General features: G+C 39.7%; 1 protein-coding gene across 7 annotated transcripts in view; it reads right to left on the reverse strand.

Moving 5' to 3' along the window:
- Positions 1 to 10,803: 10,803 nt before the first annotated feature.
- Positions 10,804 to 16,965, reverse strand: part of METTL8 (methyltransferase 8, tRNA N3-cytidine) — an 81,432-nt gene continuing 75,270 nt past the window's right edge. For all 7 annotated transcript variants that reach the window (XM_065931750.1, XM_065931749.1, XM_065931746.1 and 4 more), the window contains 3 exons: positions 15,004 to 15,110; positions 14,805 to 14,870; positions 10,804 to 14,052 (listed from right to left, as the gene is read on the reverse strand). In XM_065931750.1, the coding sequence (XP_065787822.1) occupies positions 13,862 to 14,052; positions 14,805 to 14,870; positions 15,004 to 15,110 (364 nt within the window). In that variant the 3' untranslated portion in view covers positions 10,804 to 13,861. The remainder of the gene's footprint in view (positions 14,053 to 14,804; positions 14,871 to 15,003; positions 15,111 to 16,965) is intronic.

The following is a 16,965-nucleotide window of genomic DNA, read 5'->3' on the forward strand; positions in this document are numbered from 1 at the left end:
GTATATGGCTTCATTTTATACGACCAAAACTTTTAACTTGGTCACCTAAACATTCTTTAAAGTCAAAAAGATACTGAATTTGATAGCATGTACATTTCTATATTGCATCCTACCTCACAGGGGTGCCATGTATGTCATGTGTGACACTCATCAGGACCAAGCCTTAGGGAGCACAGTTGAAAGGGATCTTTGGATTGAAATAGCAGGGAAGCCAAGGTAATAGGTAAGAAGATGAACATGAACTCTGAAGGGGGATGTAAGATCAGGAAAAGGGAAATGAACATTTTTGTCTGAAGGCAGGCGATGGAGAGCTGGAGTAGAGGCAGTGCCTAAAATTCTCATTAAGACCCTCAACAAATGCCAGGGCGGCTTCTTCCTTTTGTGCCAGCACACTGTGTGGAGAAAGTCAATGTAACACCTTTGCTTTAAACACTCTGTTTACCTATCACTTCCAGCCACAAGGGTTGGTGGAAGGTCTGAGATTTTTCCAGGTCTGCTTGGTGAAGGGTTTGATGATTCTAGAGTATTCTTAGTGGTGGGCATTATGAGAAAGTACTGTGGTGATAGGCGCCCAGGATCTCTTGTACTTAACTCCTCTCTCCATGGAGTGGGTAATGAGAGTGTGTGCAAAGTGCCAGGCTGAGTCCAAAGTGGGCTGGGAATAGTAAACAACAGTGGTAGACAGGGTGATGTATATGGAAAGTGGGTGGGAAGAACAGAGTTAGCGATAGAAGACCGAAAATTCATGATTTGGGAAGACCAGGCTCAAACAAGGGCTGGCTTTTAACTGTGGTAAGAATACACATAAAATTTACCATCAACCATTTTTAGTGTACAGCTCAGTAGCATTATGTACATTCACATTGTATTACCATCACCACCATCCATCTACACAACACTTTGCATCTTGCAAAACTAAAACCCTGGCAACCCCAGCCTACTTACTCTGTAAACTTGAACATGGTGTCATACTCTAAGAAATCATTGCTATATCCAGTCATGAAGCTTTTCTGTCTCTATGAATTACATGTATCCGTAAGTGGAATCATACCTTGTCCTTTTGTGACTGGCTTATTTCAGCTAGCATAATGTCCTCAAGGTTTATCTATATTGTAGCATGTGTCAGAATTTTCTTCCATTTGAAGACTGAATAACATCCCTTTGTATGTATATACCAGGTTTTGTTTACCCACTCATTGCTGATGAATGCTTGGGTTACTTCCACCTTTCGGTTATTATGAATAATGCTTCTATGAATATATACCACTTTGGGTCCCCACTTCTAATTCTTTTGGATATATGTCCAGAAGTGGGGTTGCTGGCTTACATGGTAATTATACCTTCAACTTTTTGAGGAACCACCATACTGTTTTCCATAGGTGGCTGCACTGTTTTTCATTCCTACTAACAGGGCACAAGTGTTCCAATTTCTTCACATTCTTGCCAACACTTGTTTGTTATCTTCTGTTTTTTAATAGTGCCATCCTAATGGGTGTCAGGTGCTGTGCCACTGTGGTTTTGATTCGTAATGTTGAACATCTTTTCATTTGCTAACTGGACACTTTTCATACCTTCTTTAGAGAAATGTCTATTTAATTCCTTTGTTCATTCTTTTAATTGATTTGGTGGTGTTGAGTTGTAGGAGTTCTTTCTATATTCTGGATATTAACCCCTTGTCAAATATAAGGTTTGCAGATACTTTCTCCTGTTCTGTGGGTTGCCTTTCCACTCTGTTTTGTCTTTTGATGTACAAAAGTTTTAAATTTTGATGTGTTCCAGTTGATCATTCTTCTGTTATTATTGCCTGTGCTTCTGGTGTCATATTCCAAGAAATCATTACTAAATCCAACATCTTGAAGCTTTTCCCATATGTTTTCTTCTAAGAGTTTCATAGTTTTAGGTTTAACATTTGGGTTTTTTTAAAAAAATTCATCTTGAATTAACTTTTCTATGTGATATAAAGTTAGGGTCTAACTTAATTCTTTTGCATGTGGAAATCCAGTCTTCCCAACATAATTTATTGGAAAGACTGTCTTTTCCCTGTTGAATGGTCACAGCACCCTTTGGAAAAATCACTTAAGCATGTATGCAAGGGTTTATTTCTGGCCTCCACAGAGGCTAGTTTTTTTAATTTATGTGATCAGGTGATGATTATAGCAAGAGATGAGCCAAATCAAGTTCTTTGGTTGGATGACCAGCTCAGATGAATCATGTATAGGGTGGGGTTTTGTAGCACTAACAGAGGAATACAGTTCTCTTGAAGGCAGCCCAGACCTCATCCAATCGTGACAGGTTGGATGGATTGAGGTAATGCAGGAATGATACTGAGAGGTATTTAAGTGGAAGCCCTAAATGCTGTGGCAGGAGGAGATCTGTGTAGAGGTATAGGTAGCATTATTAAAAGTGACTTGGGACTTCTCTAGAGATCCAGTTGCTAAGACTCCACTCTCCCAATGCAGGGGGCCTGGGTTCAATCCCTTGTCAGGGAACTAGATCCCACATGCTGCAGTTAAAGATCCTGTATGCTGCCATGAAGATCAGAGATCCCACGAGCTGCAATGGGAGACCTGACTCAATGGGAGACCTGACTCAGCTAAATAAATAAATATTTTAAAAAAATTTTGTTTTAAAGGACTTGGACACCAGAGGGTATGTGACACAGGGGATACATCTTGAGGACTTGTTTTCCATGCTGTTTGGTTTTTGCTGGGTAGCACATGACTAGATTTATTCATGGAGGGCTTTGAAAAGTGTCTGAAAAATTAGGATGCCAATTGATATTGTTTGGGTTGGGTAGACTATGGTGGTCAAATGGTAGTGGCCAGCTAAAGCCAAGAGACTTTAAGTAGGAGATACCACATCTCAAACAGATGGGCATCCATCCTAAGTTGTGGGCATCTAAAGAGCAAAGGCCAAGTCTTAGTCATCCCAGTATGCCGTGTCCAGCAGTTTCTGGCACATGGTGGACAGATGCTTAATACATACTTGAAATGAACTGAATGTAAGCCAAGGAGACAGCAATAACTTGAATAAGAAAACTCAACTCTTTATAGTTAGGAAAAGTTTCTTATGCCTAATTTACAATATTTATATTACAGGAAGAGTACATTTCTCCTCCTTTCAAAAAGACAAAGACTTGATCACCATCCTTTGTTTTAAAAAAAAAAATCTATTAATTACCACTTATTAAGGACCAATTATCTCCAGGCATCATGCCTTTGACTTGAGGTGCATTGTATTTAGTCCTTGCAACAAGCTTCAGGTAAGCAATATGATCTCCAATTACTGAGGCTCAGGGTTGTTAAGTATCTTGTTTAACGTTATACAACGAGCAGGAGCAGAGCTAGGATTTATATCTAAACAGGTCCTGTGTTTCTCCTCTGAGAACTCTCTGTTTCTACCTGGAAGCTATCATTCTCATCTTCTAATGTGATGTTCTTCCAGGGTTAATAAACACATTTTCTTCATGGCTCCTATTAAAAAATCTATTAATAATATTTTATCTGTCTCTGGCCTTCCCCCAAGTTCTCCATGTTCTTTGAGTTTGGCATCAACCCAGCATTTAAATACTATTGAGTGGGGGGGAAATATCACAGGTTTGACTTCAACAAAAGAACTGAATCATCTCTCTTTCCATTTTACATCAGCATAGAAACTACTTTGCACCAATTCACATATTCACAAAAAAGTCAAAAATTTAAAAAGTGAACCAATAAAAACCGTATGTAAAATAGATAGCCAACAGGAATTTGCTGTCTGGCTCAGGAAACTCTAACAGGGGCTCTGTATCAATCTAGAGGGGTGGGATGGGGAGGGAGATGGGAGGGAGGTTCAAAAGGGAGGAGATATATGTGTACCTATGGCTGATTCATGTTGAGGTTTGACAGAAAACAGCAAAATTCTGTAAAGCAGTTATCCTTCAATAAAGAATAAATTAAAAAAAAAAAAAGAACCCTGGTGACAGCAGGGTGGTGAGGTGTGGTTTGCTTACTTCACACAGACAACTTGATGAGAAGGATGGCAGCAAAAATCGCTGATCATTGGACCAAACATTTCTAGGTGCAGGAGCCTAGGTCTTGGCACGGTACACTCTGAGGTAGAGAGAGACAATGGGGTTCAGGAGGCAAAGTCAGACAAATACTCCGACTTAGGTTTTTAGTCTCCCTGTGGCTTATTATTTTTCTGGCCGTGCCACACGGCACGTGGGATCTTAGTTCCCTGACTAGGGATGGAACCTGCAGTGAAAACGTGGAGTCTTAACCACTGGACCTCCAGGGAAGTCCCCTCCCTACGGGAGGGGCAGGTCAAGGGACGGGTTGTGACTCGGTGCTGGTGCTTCCTTCCCGGTTCCTGATGGGGTGGGCAGAGAGACTGAGTAAATTTGTGTCCATGGAATCTAATGAAAATCTTGGGCTGTCCTAACTTTATCTTTCCCTGTTCACCCCTTCATTCCCCACACCAAGAGGGATGCCTGACACGTAACTGGTACACACTGGTTGTAGTTGTTCTTGGTTGTTCAGTCGCCAAGACACATCCAACTCTTTGAGACCCTGTGGAGTGCAGCCCGCCAGGCTCCTCTGTCCATGGGACTTCCCAGGCAAGAATGCTGGAGTGGCTTGCTCCTTCCTTCTCCAGGAGATCTTCCTGACCCAGAGATTGAACCCGTATCTCCTACACTGGCAGGAGGGTTCTTCACCACTAAGTAGGGAAGCCCCACACACTGACTGAACGGGCAGTAACAAGGAGATCATGGGGAGAGGGCAGGAACCAGGAAACTGGAGTAAATGGAACTGGAGTAATTTTTTTTTCCTATTAATTTACCATTATTGTGTCTTAATGAAACTATGGATCTGGGACATGTGGAAATTGGTAAAATAAAACAAAAAGCAACCAGTGGTTCTTCACCTCGAATAGTTTAAGAAGTGTTGGTGTATAGTGAGTCAGTGTAGAAGTGCTGCTTGGCAAAGTTGTGAGACCTCCTGGCCATTTATTTAGCAATGTCTAGTAAAGGTTTAAGTGTAGTGGGGTTCCCAGAATAAGTGGGGTTCCCAGATAAGTGGGGTTCCCAGAATAAGTGGGGTTCCCAGAATAAGTCACTGGTTGTAACTTTGGAAATTCATTTTGTTTGCAGTTCCCAGTATTCTAATCATGTACAAGTGTCAGAGCATACTGTGTAGATTCTACCCATCACTAAGGCAGATGCTTACAGACTAGGTAAGCTGCCACAGCCTTACAGGTAAATGCTGAGCAGATGGCTCAGCAATTGACAAAACAACAAAATCGAGTCCACTCCACACTGTTCTAGTCTCAGTAGATGTGGGGTATGTTTTAACTCAGCACTTACAAGACGTTGAGGTAATTTCCACTCCTGTTGTTTCTTGCCATGTGGAGGGACAGCAAACGGTCTCTTGAGTCCTCTTACTCATTCCTGGGAGAGGTGAAGTGACTTAGATGAAAAGTGAATCTGGGAAGTGAATTAGGCATATTTAACCTAGTCCTTTTTCACTGTCTCTTGGAAGCCAGGTACTCTGTACAAGGTTGGGGGCATTCACTCATGGGTAGATTCTTGCGGCCTGGCTGTCCAGCTGTGGGTTTTGATTCTGGGGTTCAGTACTAGGGGGACAACTGTTTCCATGCACCCTGAGCCATTCTCTCCAGTATCAGCTTCACGTTTTAATTTTCATCTTTTGGCACTTTGGTCTTTCTCAGTTGGTTTAAAATGTGGGCAAGCAACATGGGGATACTCTGGGGGCCTCTTGAACTTCACCAGATGGGGGTGACTACATATTGTGGTATTGTATCACAGGCTATTTTGTCCTGTATTCACTTGCCCTCCATTTATTTCCTTGAAGAAGGCCAGCACATCTTAATCATTTGGTGACTCTATTATACTGATACCTAATCTGTTCTCTTCTGCAAAGTAGGAGCTAGACTTTCCTCTGTCACACTGGGAAATGAGGACAATCTTCTGGCTTGGCCAACGTCCCCTTCTGCCTGCACCTTTCTGGGTGTGTTTATTCTAAAGCTGCACCCCATCTTTGCAGATTTATGGATATCAATAAACTCATACTTTATGAAAACACACACAAGCCTCTGAAATCAAAAGAATCAGATAAAAGCAAATCTTTGTTCTTCTAAAACGCATTAAGAACAAAATGTCTTAATGGCCATTTCTGTGATATAATTCAGGTAAACAGAAAAACAGTTTGTGGCCTCTGAAGCCTTTGGTTCTTCCTGGGCCAGGCTAGGAGGCATTTAAGCTTGCAGTCTAGTTCTCTGAAGTTCAATTACAAGTCAATCTTGCCACAATCTTCCCTGGCCTTGCATTTTTCTTTGGGTCACTGGAACAGTATTTGGCTACTCTGCCTGTGAACACTGCCTACTTTCTCTAGGCCAGAGTGCCAGCTGCTTCTACTGATAGCCTTTCACAGTGGTGACTGTCTGTATGTGCCTGACCCTAGATTACTTGTCATCATACTGACACGGTATGCTTCCTTAACTGGACCTTGTCTATGCCAATAACTTTGTCTGTAACTCCCTTCCCATATGGTATTTCATTTGCCATATTATTTTATATTATAAATTAAGTCCTTAAAGACAACACCCACCCAATGTAGTGAAGACCTTTATCAGTCAAGGTTTTCTATTTTTATCATTCCACTATCCTAGTTTAAACATCTTTTAATTTAAAAATGCATCAGTATATTTAAAGTATAGGCTCCAGGTTTGGAAAGTTACTGACACCTCATAACAAACTATGGATAAATTCCCCATGGTAGAATGAATGAAGAGTAACTTATACTCATATATAACCATAACTCTAGTATAGATAAAGATACACAACTAGAATCAAACTTAATGTAAATGTGCCCAAGAGAAGAAAGCACAAGATTTACAAAGCTTACATGAAATAAGAAAATGTAACTGGGTGATAACCAAAGTTTTGTTGACTCGGCAGTCTTGTGGACTTAGAAAGGGAGGTGGCTCAAGCCAAATTCTTTGGGTGTCACAGCTTCTTCTTTCCGAGGTCAGGCAGTTGGGTACGGAACTGCATGCAGTAGGGGTAAACACTGCATGTGTTGTACATCATTTTCATTGTAGGTAAAAAACAGCAAACAGGGAATTCTTCATTCTTCAGAGTTTCCTTGTACCCATGATCAGCTTCTGAATGCACTTGGAGAAGAAACAATCCTATTAAAATGCCTCTCAAAAGCCAAAGCTAAATGACTAAACATCAAAACTTTGAGGAATGGGAAAAAAATCTATGAGGAAAGCATCAGCTTGCTTATCCAGGGAATGAGTAGAATTTTAATTCTCATTCCAGCATGGGGCCAACTGGGCACCAAGCTCCTTTCACTCTGGGTAGAAAACAAATCCCCAGGTTGCTACTGAGCCAAACTTTAAAGGCCAGTCAGGAAATGAGCAGCACTCCCCCAAATGGGAAAGCCTGGATCAGTGTTTTTTTCTAAAGTAAACAAAAGATCTGCAGAAGTATTTCCTTGCGCTATTTGGCAAGAGAAAGAAGCACCTGGAGAGTGAGTTAGGAAGAGAAAGCCTGTAAGACATGGGAATAGAACAAGGATGGTTATAATGAAGCTTTGTGTCACTAATCTCCAGAGCCCGAGTGTTCTATTACGAAACAAAGCAGCAAATGAAGAGACGCTTAGAAAGACTGGTTGATTAAGAATACATTCATGACAGGATAAATAGATGCCTTTCTGGATCCTGAATTTCATCTTTCATTTGGATTTTTAAAAACCTTTAAAAAATATCTTCCAGAGAGTCAAAATGGAATATATACATTAAAATAAATGAGGGCTGTGAAGGAAGATGTATGAGCAAGGAGAAAAGCTATTATCCTCGGAGGCAGAAATTTCCTTGCTTCAATGCGGCATGTGACGCTGGCAATTTCAGCCATTCTCTTTCAGGCAATTTTCAGTTCAAGTTCCAATGCTGCTTAAGGGGACGCTGTCTCAGCTCACCTGAAGGAGGAGGGCATAACTAAAGATGTATGGAGAGCTATTACGTTCTGTTCAGCAGGACAGACTCAGGAGAAAGACAAGTTTCTCTCAAGAGGCTGGAGGTGAGAGAAATGAGGCAGCAACCATAGTTGCTTTTGTTAAGTACACAGGATTAAAAAAAAAACAAACACAACTGAGCGACTGAACAACAAACTAATGCAAGAGACTCAACAACATCTCATTAATGCCTGGAAGTTACACAGTTTTAGAGCTTTTCACCAGTAAAGTCTAAAAAGACTTGAAGGGTGATTGTCCTTCCCTAAAGTGTTCTGAAACAACCAACAATTGATATCTAAAGATTACATAAGAAAAAAAAATTAACTTCTGCTTTTCCTGCAAAGAATTAGAAGTCTCATGTAAAGGAGCAATGGGTTGAAAACACTGCCAAAGAATCTGTGTTAAGGATAATAAAACTCATAGTTTTCTTGAGTAGGCCCAAGTAGGAGAGATGTTTGGGCCTTTTTTAGGAGGCAATCAATAGCTCACCTAATTTGGCAGGTAACAGCTAACAGAAAAGCACATATTTTCTGGAGTCCAGGCTCTACTTGGTGCCTATCTGCTGAAAAAAATCAAAGGTAAGGACACAAATCACAGGGGTGCCAAGGATACTGCTAACCAAACACTGTGTGTGACTACTTGACATCTATGTGCTCTTAAATATCCTTTTTTGCTCCTTATGTAATGTTAACATTATTTATCTCTTCACCTGCCTCTAGCTCTTCCTGACTGAAGGTTGAGTGGTTGTGAAACCACATGCACCGCAGAATCCAAAGCACCTGTTTTAAACCCTGGGCTAGTGGTGCTGCCTCGGAGTGTGCTTTCGACGAGCTCTGGGAGCAGCTGAGGGTGGGCTGCTTTGAGCCATCTGGAGGTTTTAATGTGCCCCATGCAGCCCATGCCAACCTGGCTTGCCAGAGTCCGGGTCACTGTGCCGAGACACTTCAGAATGGTGCTCAAGGGAGCCGTGCTCTGCCACCACCTGGGCCCTCTCGCAGATGAACGTGCACTTTCAATTTGATGCTGTTTTTCTTACCCTCTGCAGGCACTTACACGCAGAACTATTATTACTTGCTTGTTACTGCATGTTGCTGATTCATACGCAGAGGAAAATGTAATTTTGTCTTAACACCTCTTCCCTGTCATTTAAGGCATATGTTAATGAAAGACAGATTTTGGCACCCAGTCTCCTCTGCAGCTTTGAGGCCACAGTATATATTCATTATAAATGAAGATGCAACTGTTATTTTATTTCTATTTGTATTTATAACTACACCAAAGTCATCTTGCAGGTATCTTTGTGCCTCTCAAATCCCAAACCATATTCCAAGAAATGCTCAATATTTCATGGTTGAATTGGCATTAATGTGGCATTCATGTAAATACAATGTTTTAAATAAAGATGTTTTCACTCATATTTTATTATTGACACTCTCTGATCACATATTTTAGATTATGCTGGAGCTGAGCCCTTGAGGACACTTTACGAGATTTTCTTTCCACTTGCAGTACAGACTGATTTTTTTTTTTAAGTGAGGAGTATGCAACTGATGGGTGATCTGCTTGTTTGGAGGGGAGCCAAATAGAAGTCTGAAGCCCCGAAGGGGTGGGGCCAGAGCAGAAGTAAACATATGCTGAATGCGAAAAGAGCTGACTGCAAGCTTCTGCTTTGTCATTCCTCTCCCTTCCTTTCCTCCTCTTTCCTTCCCAGTGTGGAATGTGCATAAGTGCTACCTACTTATTTCATAGACTCACTGGATCTAGAAGGAGCTATCTCCTTGAAGATCGTCTGATCCACACTCCCCCCTACTGCAGTAACTCTCTGCTTGATTCAGGAGCTCTTTCTCTTCTCCAGCGGCATTGTAGCCTATCAATTAAAAGTGGACTGGTGAGAGGCACAGTTTTTTGGAATCAAGACAGTTCTGGGTCCAAACTGTGTTTCTGCCACTGACTCGTAGTGATATCCTAGGCAAATTACCCAATACCTCAGTGTTCTAGTCTTATCTGTTAAATGGTCACAATAAAACTAATTTGTAGGAGTTTGAGGATTAAATGAAGAAATAATGTGGTATATAAAAGTGTAGTATATAAAAGACTTAGCACTCAGAACTAAATTAAGAGCAGCAAAATGGTTCAATAGGAACCAGGACCCATGTTTCCTGACAGGCAATACTTTTCCACACATTTTACGGTCTTTCTCGCAAGGTCTCATAAAACCATGGAAAACGTTTCTGTTGCTGGAGTACTCTGTATGCAGCCTTGTAGACTGCAGATGCTGTTATCAGCAACAACATCGCACACATATTCAGCACTTTAGATTTTACAGTGCACTTTCACAAGCGGGGGGTGAATAACCACGCCAACATGTCTACTGATGACTAATAGAGGCAGGAAGCAGAAGGAGCAGAGGCTCTGAAAGAAGTCTATTAATGATGCAAATGTGAAGTTATCTGCACTTGTGAGAAGCATAATAAACATTAACACCAATTGGAAGTAACAGTGCATGATATATTCTGGCTTCAGAACTTGGCTTTGATGAGTTAGAAAAGAGGAATACAGCATAGGAGTTTGGGGACAAGAATTTAAGTTACCTGAAATTTAACGGTCTAAATGCTTTGAAGCCCAAGAGGGCAGCTCTTCACAATAGGTGAATAATTTTCACGTACAGATGACTATAGCAATGATTTAGATCACATGATGGTAGAAACCTCAATGTGTTCGTAATTTACAGACAAAGCATATGGAACTGAGACAAGTAAAACAAAGAAGTTCTCAGAAGTCAGCGTTAACTGGGTGTTTCAATACTACAAACGTGTCACACCGAAAGGCAAAACTTTTAATAACAGAAACTGTTACCTTGGCTTTCTCACAACCTTCTGAAACAGTACTTCATGTGCGTGAGAATTTTTACATTTGGAAAAAGCTCAAAAGTGAACTTTTAGAAAGGGAGGAAAATGGAGGGTGCATTTTTAATATAGCATATTTCATTGTTTCTGTATTATAAAATGAATGAGTACATCTTTTTGTTACAAAGAAAACGGTCCTTTTGAAATTTAGCTCCCTCAGCAGATGAATTTTTAAATATCAAACTCTGCCTAACTAGTCCTACCTCTATGGATATGAGGGAAAAATGAGAATTTCATGCAGCTGTCAATTATTTTAAACTAATACCCAAGCAGATATATTTGCAACATTTCATGATTTCTTAATATCTATAGGCAATATTCCAAATCAGGTCTTTCTCGTTTTTTTTTCTCTGCCAAAAATCTGTATTTTGTCTGGCAGCAAGTTCAAGGTAGGGGGTTGATTCAGGTAGGCTGAGGAAGAGAAAGCAGAAGACACTGATAGAAATGGCCTGATAAGCAGCCATGTGGAATAGGAGGTCTATGCTAGACAGAGCCCAAAAGAGCCCAGTTTGTGTCTCACAGTCCAAATTTGGTTTGATGTATTTTTGAAGTTTCTAAAGGTTAACTACATGCTGTAATACATTATAGAAAGACACGAAGCAGAATTTTACTGTGCCAGTCAAGAAGCTGGCTTGAATCTGCTATTTAGGACTGAGAGAGACAGTACAATTTACATGTGTGAGAATGTGGGAATAATTTTACCTTCTGTTGTTTTTAAAACCACCTTGGGCCATGATTTTTAAATTGAGACACAAGAAGATCTGCAGGAGCGGGTGGAGGGGGTGGGGGGGAGTTCCCATAGCAACATTAACTTATCTAACTGCCCTTGTTGTATGTAATACTTTCGATACTAGTTTGGCTTTAACATACACACTTTAATTAGGAAAAACAACTGAGTTAAGAGTCTCAGGCAAATTTTGACTTTTATATTTACTGCATGTTTAAACAGAAACCTTGATATTGTACTTCTGAGGATTTGCTACCAAGGCAAATGTATGCAGATACCTTTCATGATTTTCCTTGCCCCCATCTCTGACCTCACTGCATTCCATTCTATTGACAACTCCTCGATCAATCTCTAAATATATTTAAAGCATGCTGTGGCTAGGATAAAACAGAAACAAACCAATCTTGAATGGCTCCAGTCCAGAGGTGAGAACCCAATGCACCCTCTTATTTAAGGCTGTCTACAAGCTGGTGCCCTCCCCATCTTATCTCCACTATTCTGAACCATGAACAGCCCTATCAAACATACTTGTCTTCTCACCATCTTCTGAGAGCATACGTTCTAGGACTAGTCTGAGACCTACCTCCTCCTACAGCCCTAATTCTTTCCTTCCATCCCACAGCTGGTCTTTCTCTCTCTTCAGAACATTATTACTACTGCTATCACCACGCAATGTCTGACCGGGCAGCATCCCTCCCGTCTTTTTTTTTTTATCACAGTGTCCTCATTTTCCTTTGAGGAACTTTCCTCCATTCACTATGGTCTGGTGGAACCATCAAATAACCTGCCCTGACTCAGTCTGTCAAGAGAAGAATCCATGACCCAGCTTGGATTAATCACCTCCTGCCAGGAAGTTGAATTTTAAGTGAGTTCAAAAAGGAAAAATTGTTGGAATGATCATTCTAGGTCCTTTCAAGAGATTGTCCATGTCTTTTTTATTTCTGTGGCTCATAATCAAAGTCTATTAGCTGAAAAGCTCCCTATTTGAGTACTTGCTCATATATTATCTTGGTCATGATTTAGAGGCTTGGGATGCACACATTTTGCTTTGCCAGCTAGAGCCTACTTACGCTGGGACAAGGCTGGGACTTTATTTATTTACTGTATTATTCCATATAATCCAGCACAAAGTAAGTACTCAGTATACATTGTGTAGCAAATGAAAGCCCAGTCTTAGAAACTCCATTTTTACCAAATGCAACTTGCAAGCCAATTTATATCTTTTTTGAGGCAAAGTGGTAAATGCATTTTTACTTTTTTGGATGCATGGGTCTTTGATGCAGCTCATGGGCACTTCATTGCTGTGTGAAGGCTTTCTCTAGCTGCCCTGAGCTGGGGCTGCTCTCTAGTTGTGGTGTGCGGGCTTCTCATTGCAGTGGCTTCTTCTTCTTGTGGAGCACTAGGGTGTGCAGGTCTAGTTGCCCCATGTCATATGAGACCTTAGTTCCTGGATCAGGGATTGAACTCATGTCCCCTGCATTGGTAGGCAGATTCTTAACTACTGGACCACCAGAAAATAGTAAAAATATCTTAATTGCTACAATTTAAGAATTTTCCTGGGTAAGTAGTCTTCTTAAAGAAGGCTTCCAACTTGTACACCAAAGAACAGCCTGAAAATAATGTTAGCATTAGTCATACTTCCCCAACTTTAGGAAAGGAAAGAGAAATTAAAATTCCGTTTCAGACATTAGTCTCTAAGTTAAAAAAAAAGGTTTGGGGATGGACAATAGACAATAACAAAACAAAAAAAATAGGCCTTTGCCTTGGTCTTGTGACTTTCCTTGGAAACAAGGCGAGCTGACTCTGCTATCAGTTAACAATGGAGGAGAGTTCAACTGTGTTAAACTAATGTATAAATAAAGGAGATGGTTTTTTTCACTTCTTAAAAAATGGCAGGCTTTGGTTTCTCAGAATCATCTGACTTATATCAATAATTTACCTAAATGCTTTTAAAACTCAGAGAACAAACAAAATGGTTAAGACACTAATAAATCCGAACAAGCTTGCGCATATTAAGTTTTGAAAACACAGAATGTTGTGCTCCCTTCCAAGTCACTTCTGTGTGCTTAAAATGCACAAAACAGTTCATCCACGATAAACAGCAGGATACATAAATTCTCTTCTTCTGACTGTCTTTTCAAAAATGAAAGATTTACCGAAGACACTGAATACTGTAATCCTCTGATTTGTACCTTAACATGATACATAGTTCAGTCATGAGAAAGGACTGAAAATACCAAGTTGGAGCTTTTTTGAGTCAAGTGTAATGGCTTCTGGAATTTGCCTTGAACCCATACTCGGTGCATTTTCACTTTTTTTTTCCTATTAACTTGTAAGCGACGATCAACCAGATTCTGCTTCTCATCTAACCCAGCCTTGCAGAACATATTGTGGACTTCCCCTGTGAGACAAAAATGGCAATCAAATATATGACATGTGACTTGAGAGGGGGGGCAGACAGGAACAATGGAACATTAATGGAATGATTGACCATATGAATTTCATTTATACCAAGAAACATTTTCTAGTACAAAATGATGAAGGAAACCTATGGCACCAAGTAGGCTTCCTCTACTTCACACAAACACACGGAGTATAAAACAGCTGAGCGCAGCAGGTATGAACAGATACACAGCACTACTGGCCGCAGCTCTCCATATTTTGGAACATGCCTTAGGTCTGATTTCTTGCTGGTTTGCAGAGATCCCAAATGGCACATTATAAAAGTACTCATGTGAGTTTGGGGAAAGTACTTGAATGCAGAATTCATTTTAAATGCTTTTTTTAAAATGAAAAATTGACAAGGGAGAAGTAATTTTCTATGGACTCTTAAAATCAAACTCCCTCTTTTGACTGTGGCATGTCATCAATTTTTTCATAACTGGGCTAATGGTACCTCCAAAACAGAAACTTCATTTGGGCATGAGAATAAAACAAGTGATTCTTTAAAGCAGTTTCAATTGGAAAGAGATTAAAAGGCAAAAGGCCACTTTCAAGCTTTTACACACAACAGTTATAATCACTAAAGTGTAAAGACATCTAATGTTTAATCAGCTCCTGAAGCCTCATTTTAGAGCTTTTGAGTTTCTCCCCGCAAATAATACCCAAGAAAAGTTTCTACAGCTAATTATTTCCTCTTATAGATATGCATACCTTTTGTAAAGAAATATGCTCTGGTGCCATCTCCTCGAACATAAAAATTTTCAGATAAACAGTGTCCTAAAAAAAAATTGTGACAAGAGAAACTTAGTATTCCTTAAAAAACCACCACCCACAACAAAACTGACAAGAAATGTAAACACAGCATTATTTAAAACACATGAAAATAATTCCAAACTGAATATATTATTACCCCTTTTAAAACGAAGCTGAGTCTTATCATATCTTCCATAGTCCCGAAATAACAGCATTCCCCCAGGTTTCAGTAATTTGGACAGTCGGTTTATAACACCTTGCATCCTTTGAAAACAAAGTAGGAGGTTGTGGAAGTCTTGTTTTCTATGCCACATTTAACATTCTTAATGATAAAATAAGCATAGCTTGATAAGGCCAAAGAAATCTATGCCACAAACATAAGGGCACCAAAAACAAAAGTATTTTGTATAGAAAGAAAAAAGGATACCAATTTGCTCAATAATCAGATTAAAAAAGTCTAGGATATCAAGAAATCACCCAAATGACTAGAGTGGTAACTTCACATAGCTTGATGTATGCTGTCAAAACTGAACTGCAAAACTATACAGACATTCCTGATATTTACAGCAAATTAAGGTAGTTACAAGGCAGAAAAAAACCAAAGTCGTTTCATTTTCCTTGCATGACAAAAAATATGCCAGAGTTGTCTCAAATCAGATAGATATATCTAAGCAGGGACATCTTTTCCTCCAAAACAAGCTGCTTTTCCTTCTGACTTCTTTATTTAGTTCAAAGGTACCATCATTCACTGAAGTGTAACACCTCAGAAAAATCTTTGACCTCTTTTACTTTTCTCTTCTTCTACTATACTCTTCACAACTACTCAGGCATCAAATTGTATGTCTTTTTATTATCGTTATTACATATTTGGTATTTTCTCTCTTTTGTTTCCATTAGTACTCCCTTAGTACAAACTCCAAAGTCCTCTGGCTGGAAAGAGAATTGCTTCCTAACTAGCTTTATTGTTTTCCCTGCCAATACATATTATTGATGAACTATTTTGTTTAAAATGATGGTTTTCTCAAATCATCCCTTTGCTCAAGTTTTCATGATATTAATCTGTAGGATAAAAATCTTAGTTCTCTTAGTTTCTTAGTTGAATCCTTAAGATCACCCACAACTGGGCTCAATTAACCTTTCCAACATCTTTCCCACTGCTTCTTAATCTAAGCATGGCTAGCCAAACTGTTACATGCTTGGTTCTGAGCCGCCCATGCCTGTGCTCGCGTGGCTCCCCTGAAAGAATTCTCTCCTCCTTATTCTCTGTCCATTTAAATTCTATTCACACTCTAAGCTCCGGCTCAATACTGGGAAGCCTTTCTTTCTTTTACTGTTTATTCTACGCATCTGGCTCCCAATCAGACATGACCTCTTGTGACTGCTCTTGAGTTAATGTTTTTTGGTTAAGTGTTCAAAGCCTTACGTGTGATTATGGTACAGAGATGGCAAAGATTTCAGATCTCATAACAAGCCAAGTGACTGACATTGGCTGCCAACAGAGCTCTATTAAGAAGGACTCAAGACTTGCTGGGAATGATAATCTACAAAATCAGTTATCACTGTCAGCCCTGGGCAGAGAATGGTGAATGGCAGCCTGTGTACTAAGTCCTTTCTGTCTCTGCTTTATCCAAACTACTTAAGGCTTCTGAGCATTTCTTATTTAAAAAAAAAAAAAAATGAAAGGTCTGGATCACATAATCTGTATATTCCTTCCAATTAAAACATTGTTCAGTGGAATAATGGGGTGAAAGAGTATGTCAGGTAATGAAGGAAGTGGGTAGTGAGAAACTGAAAGTAACTATGAAAATAAGAGACAAAAAAAAGTGGCATGACTAGAAGAAAATCTCACTTAAACAAACTGGAACATAAGTACATGAAAAAGAAAACTATTTTTCCTTGTTTATTTTATTACAGGTTATTTTCACACTGTGTTTATATCCTTAGGATCTGGCAATTAAAACCATATCTAAAGCTTAAAATATTCACTTTTAGGATAAACGGTTTAGGTACAGAGAAAAATCTCTTTCTGCAATTATTAGCAAGACAAGCATGAAATGAAAACACAGAAAAGCAAAGCAAACCCTTTGCTCCCAACTATCCTTTAAACTCTGCAATGTGG

Source organism: Muntiacus reevesi, chromosome 3 (genome assembly GCF_963930625.1).
Source record: "Muntiacus reevesi chromosome 3, mMunRee1.1, whole genome shotgun sequence".
Classification (NCBI taxonomy): Eukaryota; Metazoa; Chordata; class Mammalia; order Artiodactyla; family Cervidae; genus Muntiacus; species Muntiacus reevesi.